At 40.5% G+C, this 14233-nt stretch overlaps 2 protein-coding genes across 7 annotated transcripts in view; both read right to left on the bottom strand.

Annotated features, from left to right (window-relative positions):
• The window catches only part of LOC109512738 (ankyrin repeat and MYND domain-containing protein 1-like), a 23263-nt gene extending 21643 nt beyond the window's left edge, over positions 1-1620 (bottom strand). For all 6 annotated transcript variants that reach the window (XM_019864684.1, XM_019864689.1, XM_019864688.1 and 3 more), the window contains exons 1-2: positions 1343-1620; positions 701-847 (exon numbers count right to left, since the gene is read on the bottom strand). In XM_019864684.1, the coding sequence (XP_019720243.1) occupies positions 701-847; positions 1343-1498 (303 nt within the window). In that variant the 5' untranslated portion in view covers positions 1499-1620. The remainder of the gene's footprint in view (positions 1-700; positions 848-1342) is intronic.
• Positions 1621-3941: 2321 nt separating this feature from the next.
• Positions 3942-13538, bottom strand: LOC109512740 (ankyrin repeat and MYND domain-containing protein 1-like). The gene is made up of 20 exons (XM_019864692.1): positions 12951-13538; positions 12386-12532; positions 12021-12215; positions 11750-11800; positions 10483-10718; positions 10179-10395; positions 9897-10055; positions 9686-9816; positions 8452-8857; positions 8208-8374; positions 7960-8131; positions 7688-7828; positions 7525-7623; positions 6544-6651; positions 6316-6438; positions 5777-5878; positions 5373-5538; positions 5245-5314; positions 4994-5148; positions 3942-4890 (listed from the first exon to the last, which is right to left on the bottom strand). Exons 1-20 carry the CDS (start codon positions 13152-13154, stop codon positions 4700-4702), a joined length of 3240 nt encoding a protein of 1079 aa, XP_019720251.1. The 5' UTR covers positions 13155-13538; the 3' UTR covers positions 3942-4699.
• Positions 13539-14233: the final 695 nt, after the last annotated feature.

Raw genomic sequence — 14233 nt, 5'->3', positions numbered from 1 at the left:
AAGGAGGATCGACTTTATTTTCAAATAAGCAGACGCTGTGGAGAACTACATTGGTGAGCCAATGAATTTTATTTTACATTTCTTCTTGTCATTTTATTCCGTTAGCATTAAATTCATGGTAACGAAATAAAATGACAAAGATACAAAAATGTATCAAATAAATTTGCTCACCTGCAATTTATAATGGCGCATTGTAGTCACCTTCGTGCCCGAAAGTTCGTTCAATCTCAGCTGCTCAACATTTTCAGTTATTTGCTGTTGTATCACCGATTTTCAAAATGCAAATGATCTGTTTATTTTCAAAGAATAGTTTGTTTTGTTATTGTTTGGTTGGTGTCTTATATGAAACTGCGACATTGCGCAATTTATTGGACAGACTTGTTTAAGATCACATAGCGTAATTTGGGTGGCGTTTTATTTCGTATTTTTAAATCATCTTTTTATTTTTGACTATCTGTAAATTTAGTTTCCTGCTCTTAATTGCGAATGCATACTTGATGGTTTTAAATGCTCCTGAAATTAAGTGCTGCTTGACGAGGCTATACAGTATTATGTTCATGTGACGTCACTGAAGGCCTACGGTTGAAATGCACGGCCTGCCACTGGCTGTTACCCATCGCCTATTTTACCTGGCAAAAGTTGAGTAAGGGAAGTGCCAGCACTTACTTTTTTCCCAACTTAAAGCACTGATTAAGGCTACCTTAAATGTGGCTCCATCAGGAAAAATGTGTTCTCCGTACCCCTCTCTCCAATTAAGGTAGAATTTGCCAACGAATTTGTTGCCTGTTGGCCAACAGTACATTCCATCACCATGCCTGTAGTCTTTGTAGAAAGAACCCTCGTAGAACTGCACAGAGCATCAACGGTGCAGATGTTAGTTATGTGTTTCGCACAGATAACATGTACATTTCAGAAGAGACAATATAAGTTCCATAATTTAATAGATTACACCTTGAAGAACAAAATGTTTGGCTGAATTGGGACTTCTCTGAACTGTTCTAACCCCCTGGATTTTTTTTTAGTGCAAACAGGCGTTCGACAGAAAATCATCGCTGCACCAAAAGTGGTAGAAACAGTATCTAAATGTATCTTTTCTCTGTACCATATGTTTCACTCGCAGCATTTTAGTAATGTACTTTTTGTTTTTCTCTTGGCTGATTTACAAAACTAGTGCAGGGTCGCCCCTCCCTATATACAAGTAACACACAATGCATAGCGCAGCATCGTCTGTGGGGGACAAGAGGGGACGCATGACGATATTTTAACTATCATGAATTTAAATCTCGAGCAAATGTAAACAGAATTAAACACGGTTGCTATGGCTCTCCCGGTTTCATCTTACCTCTCCACTTTTCCAGGTGTACCTCCCCTTCCCGTGTTTGAGGCCATTGACAAAATCCCCCTCATATTTGGAACCGTCGAGAAACTCCTGGACACCAAAACCCTGTCTTGGCACCTCGCCGCCTTCTCTGTTCGGACTCGCTGACCGCGGCTTCATCGCAACTGCTCACAGCAGCTTGTCGGATTGACAACATTCGAACGGGAACTCAAGTGGAAATCAAGAAAAATAACACCTGGGTCCGTTTGCCGATAGTAGCATTACAATGAATGGCATTATTATGAAAGCCAGCGTCATCGTAAAGACATCTTAGGATTTTTTTTTCAAATAAAAAAAATCTTGGCTTCAAAATAACATTTAGGTGACGTCACAGAAAGACGAAGTCACTAGTGATTGGACAGTAACCGTTCATAAATGCAAGTACTGTATGGCAATCTTCCTTTTCACACTTTCACTCACACTATTTCCTATTTTAAGCTTTGAAATAACTCAAATAAACAAAAACCCCGAAAGCTATCGATACTTGCAAAAAATTTCTTGTAACGTATGAAACCCCGGGGCATTTTTTTGTTCTTCTATGTTGTACACTAGTATACTGTTAATTCATGTTTCGAATTTGTTCTGTTCTTGTTATATTAAAGACATACACGCTGCAAACGTGCGCGCGCGCGCGCGCGTGTCTGTGTGTGTGTGTGTGTGTGTGTGTGTGTGTGTGTGAATATATATATATATATATATGACATCTATACTGTCCCAAGTTGACGTCAACAGTCACTAAAAAGGCAAGCAATAATGGGACCGCTGCATAAAGTGGCTGTACACGGACAATTCATGCCAACTGAGTTTACAGAATTCCTGATAATTTGTCAATCTTAGTGACAAGATGTTTAAATCATATTGTAACTCGCAGTTTTGGGATTATAACAAGCGTGACATTCAAAATGTACGAGTCATGCCGTTTTGCTGAGTTACAGCAAAACGGGATGGTTAAGGACTTAATCGGCTGCAGTAGAAACATCAATTAGCAAAAAAAAAAATATTCTTCACAAATAATACATCCATCCATTTTCCAATCCACTTATTCTCGGAAGGGTCGCGGGGCATGCTGGAGCCTATCCCAGCCGTCTTCGGACAGTAGGCGGGGGACACCCTGAACTGGTTGCCAGCCAATTGCAGCGCACACATAGACGAACAACCATTCACACTCACAGTCACATCTAGGAAGAGTGCTCCATTAACCTGCCATGCATGTTTCTGGAATGTGGGAGGAACCTGGAGTACCCGGAGAAAACCCACGCAGGCCCGGGGAGAACATGCAAACTCCACACAGGGAGGCCGGAGCTGGAATTGAACCCGGCCCGGTACTTCTGCACTGTGAGGTCGCTGCGCATATATATATATATATATATATATATACACACACACACACACACACACACACACACACACACACACACACACGCACGCACACTCACACATGTAACTGGTTATTAATTTGAATAAAATATTGGTTTGATAGTAATTATATCAAAGTAGGTTATGTTGGGGGAAGAGCGGCTTCCTCTTCCCCGCATGTTCGTTGAATTTCGGAGGAGGAGAATGTTGGTAATCCAAATAAAGGCTGGAGGCGATGTACAGTTCCTTCGAAGGCTTTTAATTTATTTTTCTGCAGTTTACGAATCGATTCGGGCTCCTGAGGGGTCCAGATGTGAATCAGGAAGCAGATACTTGAGATAACAGTTCCTCTTTTGATGTTGACATGTCCTCTGGAGGGGTCATAAAAGTAGTGGGGGTGAGGGGGTACCAAAGGTGATTGTAATCACAGTAAGCAGGAAATACCTTCAACAGCATTCTACGTTGTTTCTTTCAAATCCAGCTAACAGAGAGGAATCATATCTTAACAGTTTCTTAAGCACGGAAATTACAACCGAGTTGTTGTTTCAAATCCGAAATGCGGTACATAGTCTCCCAATCAGAATGTTGTTTTGTCCCCTTTGATTTTTTTGTCACTATCCGGCTGGTGTCGGTGTATTGCTGTTGCTGACAGTAAAACAAAAAAAAAATCTTCCATTAGTTTATTTGTTACCACATAAATACATACACACGTCACTGACACATCTGCTTGAATGTGAATCACTGTAACAGGGCCAGTAAAAAAAACAAAACAAAACAAAAGTACTCAAAAATTGCTGTTTTAGTATTTTATATGTGGAACGGAGACTGCTAGAAAGCAATAAACCACTGCGTTGCATGTGTAACAGTACTGTTGGGTTGGTCCCAACTAGTATTCATGATCACTCACGAGCTTCCTTACTCATAGCAAAGCGCAGTCCCTCAATAGCTGCAACACAGATATTTCAGACAACAGTTCCTCTTTTGATGTTGACATGTCCTCTGGAGGGGTCATAAAAGTAGTGAGGGTGAGGGGGTACCAAAGGTGATTGTAATCACAATAAGCAGGAAATACCTTCAACAGCATTCTACATTGTTTCTTTCAAATCCAGCTAACAGAGAGGAATCATATCTTAACAGTTACAACAAACATTTTCAAATACATTGGTTAAAACAAAACAAATCAACAGAGGAGAAGAGAGTGGTCGACAATTGGGGGGTCTTTTATTGGTCACTCTTTAAAATGACTTTATTTAAAGCTCTTCATGTTTCACTCCCATCAAACGTTCCTTTCCGGCTTCTCAGAAGTGTGGCACTCTGACTTGAGAACTACTGGCTTCATATAAGATAAAGCAGTCTTCAGTTCAGAAGACACACACCTTTAAATGTGCCACCCACCCCCAGAAGTCTTTGAAGTAAAGGTTTATATGCACATGTGTAACAAAAAAAATCTTTCCTCACAATACAATCAATAGCCTAATCGTGAAACTGATTTGACAGAGGATATTAGGAAGCAGCACTGGCACTTGCACCATGGAAAATCCATTCTTTGAGGAAGTCTACCTAATAGGGGTTATTGTTCAGGTCAATATACCCTCACAGAGCATCACACTACGAACAGTTTAGTCTACAAATATGGTAAATTTGGCCCTATGATGGCTCTATATACAAGCTACGAAAGTGAAAAAAAAAAGCATTTTTGATAGTTTTCTAGAATAGATTGATAAAAATAAAAGCTTGGTTTAATTTATGCAGAATCAATACTAGTAAATAATCTAGTTCACAAAACCAGAGAGGTACATAAACGTCAGCAAAAAAATCTATTAACTCGAAAATAATATTGTATAATATGAAGCCTCAAAAAACAACCCCCCCCCAAAAAAAAACAAGAAGCTGAGTGAACGAAGTGCAGAGTCAGAATTAGATCAATCAAGTTCAAAATAATTTACGAGCAAGTCACACGTTCTGTCAGTTGTAGCTGTAGTTTTCATTGAGGCTGACACGTTGGGTCTTCAAGACATCTTCAGTTCCAACAATTTGGGATTTGAACTGGGCATTTGAAGATGTGGGGATTTTAATAGATTTCAATACAATACTCGACTCTATGGGGTCTTGTTGGTTCTGCAACAGGAACGTTCTCTTGAAACTCTCAGGAGAGGCTGGGAAGGGAGAGAGAAAATAGTAATTGTCGTACCATGAAGTCACAGTTCTGTTTTTTTCAAGCTCCTGAGGTTAATTGATAAAACGGTGTCTGATTCCCACCTGATTCCTGCAGACACTCTTCCCTGTGTCTCTCATCCCACGCTTTAAGTTTACAAGTTGCAGAGCAATAGAAAACGCTGTGGCAGCGAGTACAAGCAGTTAGCCTCATCGCAGCAGATCGACCGCACTGGTAGCAGAACTTAAACAAAGGTGACCTGAGAAAGGATTCAGACTGTTCGTACAGGATAACAACAACAGGGGTTTATCTCTGCAGAATATGTGAGAGGTTTTTGATTTGTGCTCATATGCACCTTTGTTTTACTGCTGTGGGAAGTTTAGTTGCATGGCTGGAATCGGCAGCAGAAGAAAGGGCACTTTCACCTGTGAGAAAAAAACATTTATTTTAAACTGTCACCACAATGACTTTACTTTAACTTACAATTCGGGAGCAGTTTCTTTTCTCTCTCTTGTTGTTCTTTCTCTCTTTGGACAGCAGTCTCTCTGAGCAGACTTGCCATCTTGCCGAGGAGGCGACGCCGTGCTCTGAATGTTTCTCTCTGCTCCATGTTAAGGGTATGGAAGGGTGTGTGGGCAATACGCAAGTCCTAGACAGTGGTGCAGCACGACTGTTTTAGATGCAATTACACAATAAGACGCCACACATTTAACTCTATTTACACATCGTACAAAATGTACCATAAAATCATGGAGGATAAATAACAAGGGTAACACATATAAACATACAGTACCTTCAAAAAGTGAGACCAAATTGTAGTGATAAATATTCAGAAACATTGATTTGTCTTAAAATGTATTTGGTTAAAATTCATAAAGTTGTCTTACTTGGTCGAAGGAGTGATGTGCATAGTCGACCACGTTTCCCATTGTGTCACCGACCTGGACTGGCTTCAGCATGTCAGCACCAGACTTTTGTAACATGTCCAACTATGACAAACACATTAATACAAAGACGTTCCCAATAATTCCCTGCTTATGTTTTTACCTCATCAGGGGTCACAGGTGAGCCGGAGCTCACTTGAACATGCTGCTGACTTTGAGTGGCATGGTACAACCTGGACTGGTCGCCAGGCAATCACAGGCTACAGACAGACAACCATTCAAATTCATACCTACAGACAATTTTGAGTCTTGAGTTAACCTAAAATGCATGTTCTGAAACCTCAGAACTGCGAGGCAGATGTAATAACCACTCATCACCACCACACTGCCAAAACACTTCGTGATCTGAGATTTTTCGGGGGGAATGACGGATATACTTGGGTTTTAATAAATTTCAAGATGTGGCAGATGATAGAAGACCGCAGCAAACATTATTACCTGAATACATTGGTGAATGATAACATCCATGTGTAGGTAAATACCAGTTTTGCCCTTTTGCCATCCAAGTTGTAGCAGAAGTTTGTGACAGCACATAGGGCATTGCCAACTCCACAACCCAAGGGAATTTTGGGATCTGCACCTCCTTTTAACAGCTCCTCCACTGACTGCGCAAGGAAAAAAATTAAGACATTAATTAATAGTTAGACTGTCAAAAGATTATTGGACGTTTCAGACTGTCCATTTAAGAGTGTGTGTCAAGGTAATGTTACCATTTCATTGCCACTTGCAATAGCCAATGAGAGTGGCGAGTGTCCACTCCAAAGGAGATCTGTTCTGGCTCTATGGGAGAGCAACAGGGATACCACCTTGCTGGCATTCTGGATCAGACGATGAAGGGGGAAAAAAAACAAACATCAAGTCGATTGAAGAGAAAGGGTGATGCAAAAATCACCATTTGTTTGTAGATTTTTTTCCCCAGGATTTTCCTTCTCTAGGAGCAAACTTTGGTATAGAAGGCTGTGTTCAAACAAATTTGTTGGTGGACTAAGGAAGAACCCTTGAAATTGGTAAGTGGTAGCAGGGATGTACTGGGACCAAAATTTGGCCAGGGAATATTATTCGCTGGCCAGGGGTGGGGGGTGTTGCGGCCACCAACAGTCATGCCTCATAATGTAGTCGTCGATGGCGTGGTGCAGAGTTGGTGGGGGGTTGAGGCCGTGGGTGCCTTCACCAGCCTTCATGCGCCTGGATGTAATTGTCGATGTGGGGGAGTGGGTGTCACATGGCGCACATCACACTACGAAAGTTAATCGGTGATGGGGGGCGGTGGGGAGGCCATCACGGGGTCGGACCGGCCCGTAAATAGATGGAACACATTCTCCCAAAATTCCAGATGTCAGCACGCCCCAGGGTGAGGAACCACACTTTCATTAAAATCCTTGGATATAATGCTATGATGCTAAACACAGCATATACTGCAGATGCTCAGCCTCTGTGCAGTGAAGTACATCATTGTACCTTGTTCATGAAATCAACATTAAAACGAACACTTGAATGAATGACAAATCACTGACATTTTATTACCAATATTTAACAACACAAACATTACTTTCTCTGCAGTGGAAAAAGTCCAAATTGGACTGCTACCTACAGTATGTACCGTATATGAAACCAACTGAATGGAACCTTGGCCTGTATATTTGTGTGCATCTTTGGTCATTCTGTGACATTGCTGGACTGTTTGTACTCACACAGTGATCACTTTCTCTCTGGCAGGCGATGTGCAGAGCTGTCCGACCTCCTTCTTCAGCAAATGGCTTCTCACTGGTGTGCCGTGATTTTCTCACCATCTTGCAAAACAGTTAGACATCATTAATAATTCAACCAATTTAAGTGTAAGATGAACATGCAGACCTGATCTGGTTCATAGATTTCATCCTGGTCACATGCCCGTGCGTCTGGGTCACATAAAGCATGGAGCAGCAGTTCTGTGATTTTGGGACCTTCTGGGCCTGTGAGTGCTGCAGCCACATGTAGAGGATAAAGGCCTCTCCTCTACAACACAGTGAACAGGTTAGCTGGCTACATTAGCTATGGAAAGAGGCGCATGCAGGCAAGAAGAGGCATAAACAGCTGACAACTGTTACTGTTTGGTAAAAAGACTCAGGAAAGATACGATTTGGTACCTCAGGTGAAAGACAAATATCTGTTTGAGCTCCACAAAGAAGAAGTCTCCTGACAGTCTTGGTATCAGCTGCCATAATGGCCAAAAAGAGGACCGGGAAGGGAACTATTGAAGCATTGGGGTTAGCCCCACGGTCCAACAGCAGATTCAGTGTGTGCAAACGAACACGGTGCCTGGTCCCACAAACGCATACGAATACATTTTTATAGCTACATCAAGAGGAAAAAAAAGTAGAGATAACAGACATACTCAAACTTCATGGCAGCCATTTTGCGCACAGTCTCCTGGGTATCAGAATGCCGGGGCACCACAGTGTGGCTCAGAGCTTCAGCTGCTGCCTGTAGAATTTCCTCAGAGACTTGCATGCTGGAGCTGTCCATGGATTGTGATGGGTTCCGATTTTTGATATGCTCCTTCTGCACAGACGTGAGGAAAAACTTAAAGACCTGACAGATGTCAAATCTAGGAAAGAACAGATCTTTGTGCTGCACACCTTCATACTTCGAGACGAACATTCTTTCCACTTCACATGGCCCACAACAATGTGTCCATCTTTCACCTGAATGGAACGCTCTGAAAAGAGCACCTTCTCCTCCTGATTGTTTTTGTCTTCCTTGTTCCTCCCTTCATCCTCAAGCAAAGATCTGAATTTCATTTGGCCATTGTCCTGACCTGATTCTGCATCTTTCTGTCTGGGTATGACTGGATTCTTTCTAGCATTTGTCTCAGTCCGTGTCTCCTTTCTGTTTCTCTCTTGGTCACTTTCAACAATCTCTTTTCTGTCCGTTTCCTTTAGTTGCTGATCTTCCGCAGGGGCCTCATGATCATTCAGGACAGTGGAAAGCTCACTGCAGCTGCTGCGATGGAAGATGATGCCTCCTGATGATTCCTTTGTCATCCTGGGGAGGGGGTGGGGGGCATGAAAAAAATAGGTGAACAAAAAGTACATATTGAAACGGATGAATCGGTTAGTTGGAGAGATACAAAGTGCACACACACTTATTGCAGCCTGTTTGTCTTTGTGTCCCCTGTGATTGGCTGGCAAACAGTTCAGGATCAAAATTTCAATAGCGATTTATTTTTTTTTTTTTTACATAGATCCATATTTTAGGTAGTGTATATTAATATTGAGGATAAACGATTCAAAAAAATCGATACACAGTAGTATATTGAATACATACAATGTTACTGACGTGATTTGTTTTCACAATACAATTGCAAGTTTTGCTCTCGACTTTTGAGATCTGCACCATAAATATTCTCAAAATTGCATTACAGTCGAGCTCCTCTTTTTATTTACTTTTATTTTTCAATCAGTTTCTGTCAGAAACATGACTTTTTTTATTTAGATTGATATCTATAGTTGTGCAAAACATGTAGGCTACTTTTGTTTACATTTGATCATTTTATGTGGCATTACAAGTGGATACATTTCTATTTTAAGACAGGTCTGTTTAATGTCACAAAATAAAGTGAGAAAAAGTAAGATGTAGGATGTTGTATAGAGTTTTTTTATAGAATATCTGAAAACATATCATGGTAGCAACGTTATTGATAAAACGGCTTATATTGTGATTAAAGATTGTTTTTCCATATTTTTGGTACAGGACTTGAAGACTAAATAGTTCAATATTTTTTAAGGTGGTACTATGTAAAAAATTTGAGACCTCCTCATATCGTGCAGGTAGTCAAAAATGCAGATTTCACACATGAAAGTATATGCCTACTGATCAGAGGTAAGATCCCAGGTGGTCTGAACAGTGTCACTTGTCTGAGGTCGGTTGTTTTGGCTCGATGAGTCTGTAGCAAAGTCTGGTGATCTGGGCTGGGGTGTTTTTTCACGCAATGACGTCAAACCCTGATGAGACATGGATCAATTATAGACTGAGTTGCTGAATCGAGAAAAGCTATTTAAAAAAAAAAAGTATGTAACGGCACCTGTGTTTGAGTTTGGGGTCCAGGAAGCAAGTCAAGAGGCTGAAAAGGATAGCAGAGGACATGACACACAGACAAGGCTGACAAACCTTCGCAATTGAGCATGTCAATATCGGCACCCATGTCTAACAGTAGGTGGATTACAGCATCATGGCAATTTACCTGTAGAACACAAAGAATAACATCAAAACACCTGTCAGCACTATTTAAAATTAGATCGTAAGCAGATAATTTAGAAAAGAATTGAGACAAACAAAATCACCAAGAAAAATATGTTGATTTTACCACAGCAGCAATTAATGCGGTGTGTCCCTGAGAATCTGCTACATCAGGGTGAACAAGGCCATCCAGGAGGATATTTAAAACAGCCTGTCGGTCTCCTCTGGAGGCGCGCTGGATCAACAGTTCTGATGTTACTTCCAACGATCCTTTCGGACCAAAGCTGTGTCTTTTTAATGAAAGGACTTTTGCTACATCCCAGTCCAAAGTTTCAGATTGTCGTCTGAGACACACAAAATAACACAAATTGACACATGCATAACCCTGTTCATGCAGGCGTTTCGTTTTGTACAAACAAGTTGCATATAACCTGTGTTTATGAATATGAGCCAGCATTTTGGCTGCTAATGGCAGAGTTGAGTGTGGATCGTGTTCGTTGCCTTCATGCACGCGAGAATCGGGTTCCCACAGCTGGCCATAAAAATGCTGGTCAAACTCTCTTCGAATATCCGCGGGCAATGGAAAGAGGTCAGTGGAATAATTCTCAATCTCATAAGGGAGGATAGTATTGTCATCATATTGCAGCAAATTGTCATCTTTCTCCGTCTAAAGGAGTGGAAACAATTGAGGTGAGTTTAATGGGTTACTGAAGCTAAATTAAGAAAAAGGCATGCTCCAGATTAATGACATGATTTGGCTTAAAACAACAGTATAAATCAAAAGTATTTTACGGGTAAGTAAAATAGAAAATTAAAATCATTCACCATTGTTTATGATCAGATATTATTATTATCACATTATTGTTGTTGGTGTTGTTGTTATTATACAGTATATTCAGTGTCCTCGCTGTCTCTAGCACAATGAGAAGTGTCAGCGAGGGATGAAAAGGAGCTTCCTTTCAAATTTAGTAAAGGACAGTGTATATTTAACAATGTATCAAAACGAAGCCCCGAGGTTGGAACTTCTCGATTTCCGGCTTGTATGGGTTTAAAAAAAAAAAACCAATGTCATGGCCGCATTGAACTTCATGCCTTACGCATGACTGACACCTAGGGGTCGAAACAGCGCTTAGCACGTATCGATAGACTGGTGGCTCAACACAGGTCCCTTAATTCAACACAGGACTTCAAAATTAATAGCTTATACTGTGTTTCATATTGTGTTACATATTTTGCTGATTATCTCTTCTATTTGGGGCAGTTTTTGATTTAAAAAAAAAGACTTGATTGCGCTGCTTCATAGATGCTATGCCTAACCAAATACATTTTAATATGTTCATTTTAATGAAGGGTTTCTGAGATGCGCCATAAATCACCCACACTGGATTTTAAGGACATTAAATATGGAAGAGTACAGTAAGACAGAAAAAGGGAAATAGCGGCCAATGCTTTCATAATAATTGCAAAACAATTCATATACATTTATGAAATTTGGATCACTGTTTGGAGGTTCTTGGAAGGAAATTGAGGAGTACAGTATTAAAACAAGGCATGTTTATGATAGTATGAAGATTTTATTTTCTGATTACACCTCTTTTTAACAATTACTTCCATCCATCTATCCATTTTCTGATCCGCTTAGTGTAATGCCCATTTTTAACCGCTTATGATATTTACAATACAATACAATACATTTACCTCAGATTCTGATTTGTCTTTTGTCTTAAGTCCATTAAAGAGGAATGGTTCCTAGTAAAAAGGCAAAGATGGATTTTCATATTCAGAATACAAAATCATATAGGATAATAATGTAGTCAACATATTTTCAAATGATGAAGGTCTACATTGATGAATACTTTTGTTGAACAATGTTTTGTAAGTATTTTTGCAACACAATATGACAGTATTTTACAGCACTTTTTTTTTTTTAACAATACTGTATATTAATTAATATGTCTGGTTATTTTACCTGAGTCTGAGAATATGAGACAGAGGTATGTTCCAAGTGGGCAGCATATTCCGGAAGGTTTTTCAGGCTGAAGCTCCCTTGTATGAAGTTACACATTTGTATCAGATGCTTCCCATGCCAGAGACCGACATCTTGACATCCTGTCGGCTCACTAAGCACACCTGGACCAAACCTCTGGTCAGCATGGTACAAACCCTGAAAAAGAGAAGAGGATAGTGTTGTCATTCAGTACTCATCATCTGTAAAGTCAACAGAGGTGGCAAATGTATGCAGACGGTAGAAGCACTTTAAATTCGAAAGTACTGATCGGAAGTATTTGTACTTGATTACTTCCCACCATTGAGAGTTGATTTCATTAAGGTTACCTTAAACGTGGCTCCGTCGGGAAAAATATGTTTTCCATATCCTTCTCTCCAATTAAGGTAGAATTTGCCAATGAATTTGTTGCCTGTGGGCCAACAGTACATTCCATCACCATGCCTGTAGTCTTGGTAGAAAGAGCCCTCATAGACCTGCACACAGCAGAAATGGTGGAGGATGTTACTTGTTGACTCACAATTAGGCACACTTGCACAAGTTAATGAGATCCACTACTGTATGGGATATCTGTCTATACTATATTATTCCTCTAAAGATAATAATGACCACTTTTCTCTTTTTTTAATAGTTGACATAGTCAGAGGTGTTCCCAGTATTTTGGTTACCTGCTTCAATAAAAGGGGGGACTCATGAAGAAGACCTGTGCCGACCGAGTATATAAAACATGACACAGCTTTTGTTTTAGGTCGTATTAAGCTGACTGACCAAACCAAATGTCCTATGAATAAATATCAATGTTCTGAAAGAACAAGATTGTGAGAAACCTGAACTTTAGCATAACAGCTGGTAAAAACAAGTCGACTTTATGTGTCTCTCTCCATTCCACTTTACCTCTCCACTTTTCCAGATGTACCTTCCCTTCCCGTGTTTGAGGCCATTGACAAATTCGCCTTCATATTTGGATCCGTCGAGAAACTCCCGGACACCAAAACCCTGTCGTCTCTCCTGTGCGACTTTTCTGCTCGGATTCCTTGCCCCCCACTCTTCAGCACCTTGACCCCTGCCCGCATTAACATCTCTTGGGCTTGACAACATTTGAACCGGAGTCTTGTTTTAGACAAAAAAAATTCTGCCGAAAACTACACGCGTAAAATGACGGGTAATAGATATGAACTGTTCCTTCGTACTTTCCTGGTTGTCTAGACAACAGTTTGAATTCTGCGCGGATGTTAACGTAATGCGCATGCGCAGCCGGTGAATAGAGAACCCTCTGAGCGTTTAATCGATATCCTTGAATTACTTAAAGTATGTTAGCGTTATTGGTAGGACAAATACATGCTACGAGTGAAGAAAAACTGTGAGCTACTTTACAAGGTACTTGTAGTACCGGCGAGGCACCAAATGTAAAAGGGTAGAGGCGTAGCCTACTCGTAGCACGCAGTTGTCAACCAGTGCGTAGTTTTTTCTCACTTATACATGAGGTTCTCTTGGCTACTAGTCTGCTAAAGTTGTCCTGCTTGTGAGGACAATGAGAGTACTCGGGCATTGACGTTAAAATGGATCTCGAATAAATGTAAAATGATAAGGAAGCTCGTGAGTGATCATGAATACTAGTTGGGACCAACCCAACAGTACTGTTACACATGCAACGCAGTGGTTTATTGCTTTCTAGCAGTCTCCGTTCCACATATAAAATACTAAAACAGCAATTTTTGAGTACTTTTGTTTTGTTTTGTTTTTTTTACTGGCCCTGTTACAGTGATTCACATTCAAGCAGATGTGTCAGTGACGTGTGTATGTATTTATGTGGTAACAAATAAACTAATGGAAGATTTTTTTTTGTTTTACTGTTCAGCAACAGCAATACACCGACACCAGCCGGATAGTGACAAAAAAATCAAAGGGGACAAAACAACATTCTGATTGGGAGACTATGTACCGCATTTCGGATTTGAAACAACAACTCGGTTGTAATTTCCGTGCTTAAGAAACTGTTAAGATATGATTCCTCTCTGTTAGCTGGATTTGAAAGAAACAACGTAGAATGCTGTTGAAGGTATTTCCTGCTTACTGTGATTACAATCACCTTTGGTACCCCCTCACCCCCACTACTTTTATGACCCCTCCAGAGGACATGTCAACATCAAAAGAGGAACTGTTATCTCAAGTATCTG

The sequence above is a fragment of the Hippocampus comes genome, unplaced genomic scaffold, assembly GCF_001891065.2.
Source record: "Hippocampus comes isolate QL1 unplaced genomic scaffold, H_comes_QL1_v1.1 scaffold172, whole genome shotgun sequence".
NCBI lineage: Eukaryota > Metazoa > Chordata > Actinopteri > Syngnathiformes > Syngnathidae > Hippocampus > Hippocampus comes.
This window is presented reverse-complemented; position numbering and strand designations above follow the sequence as displayed.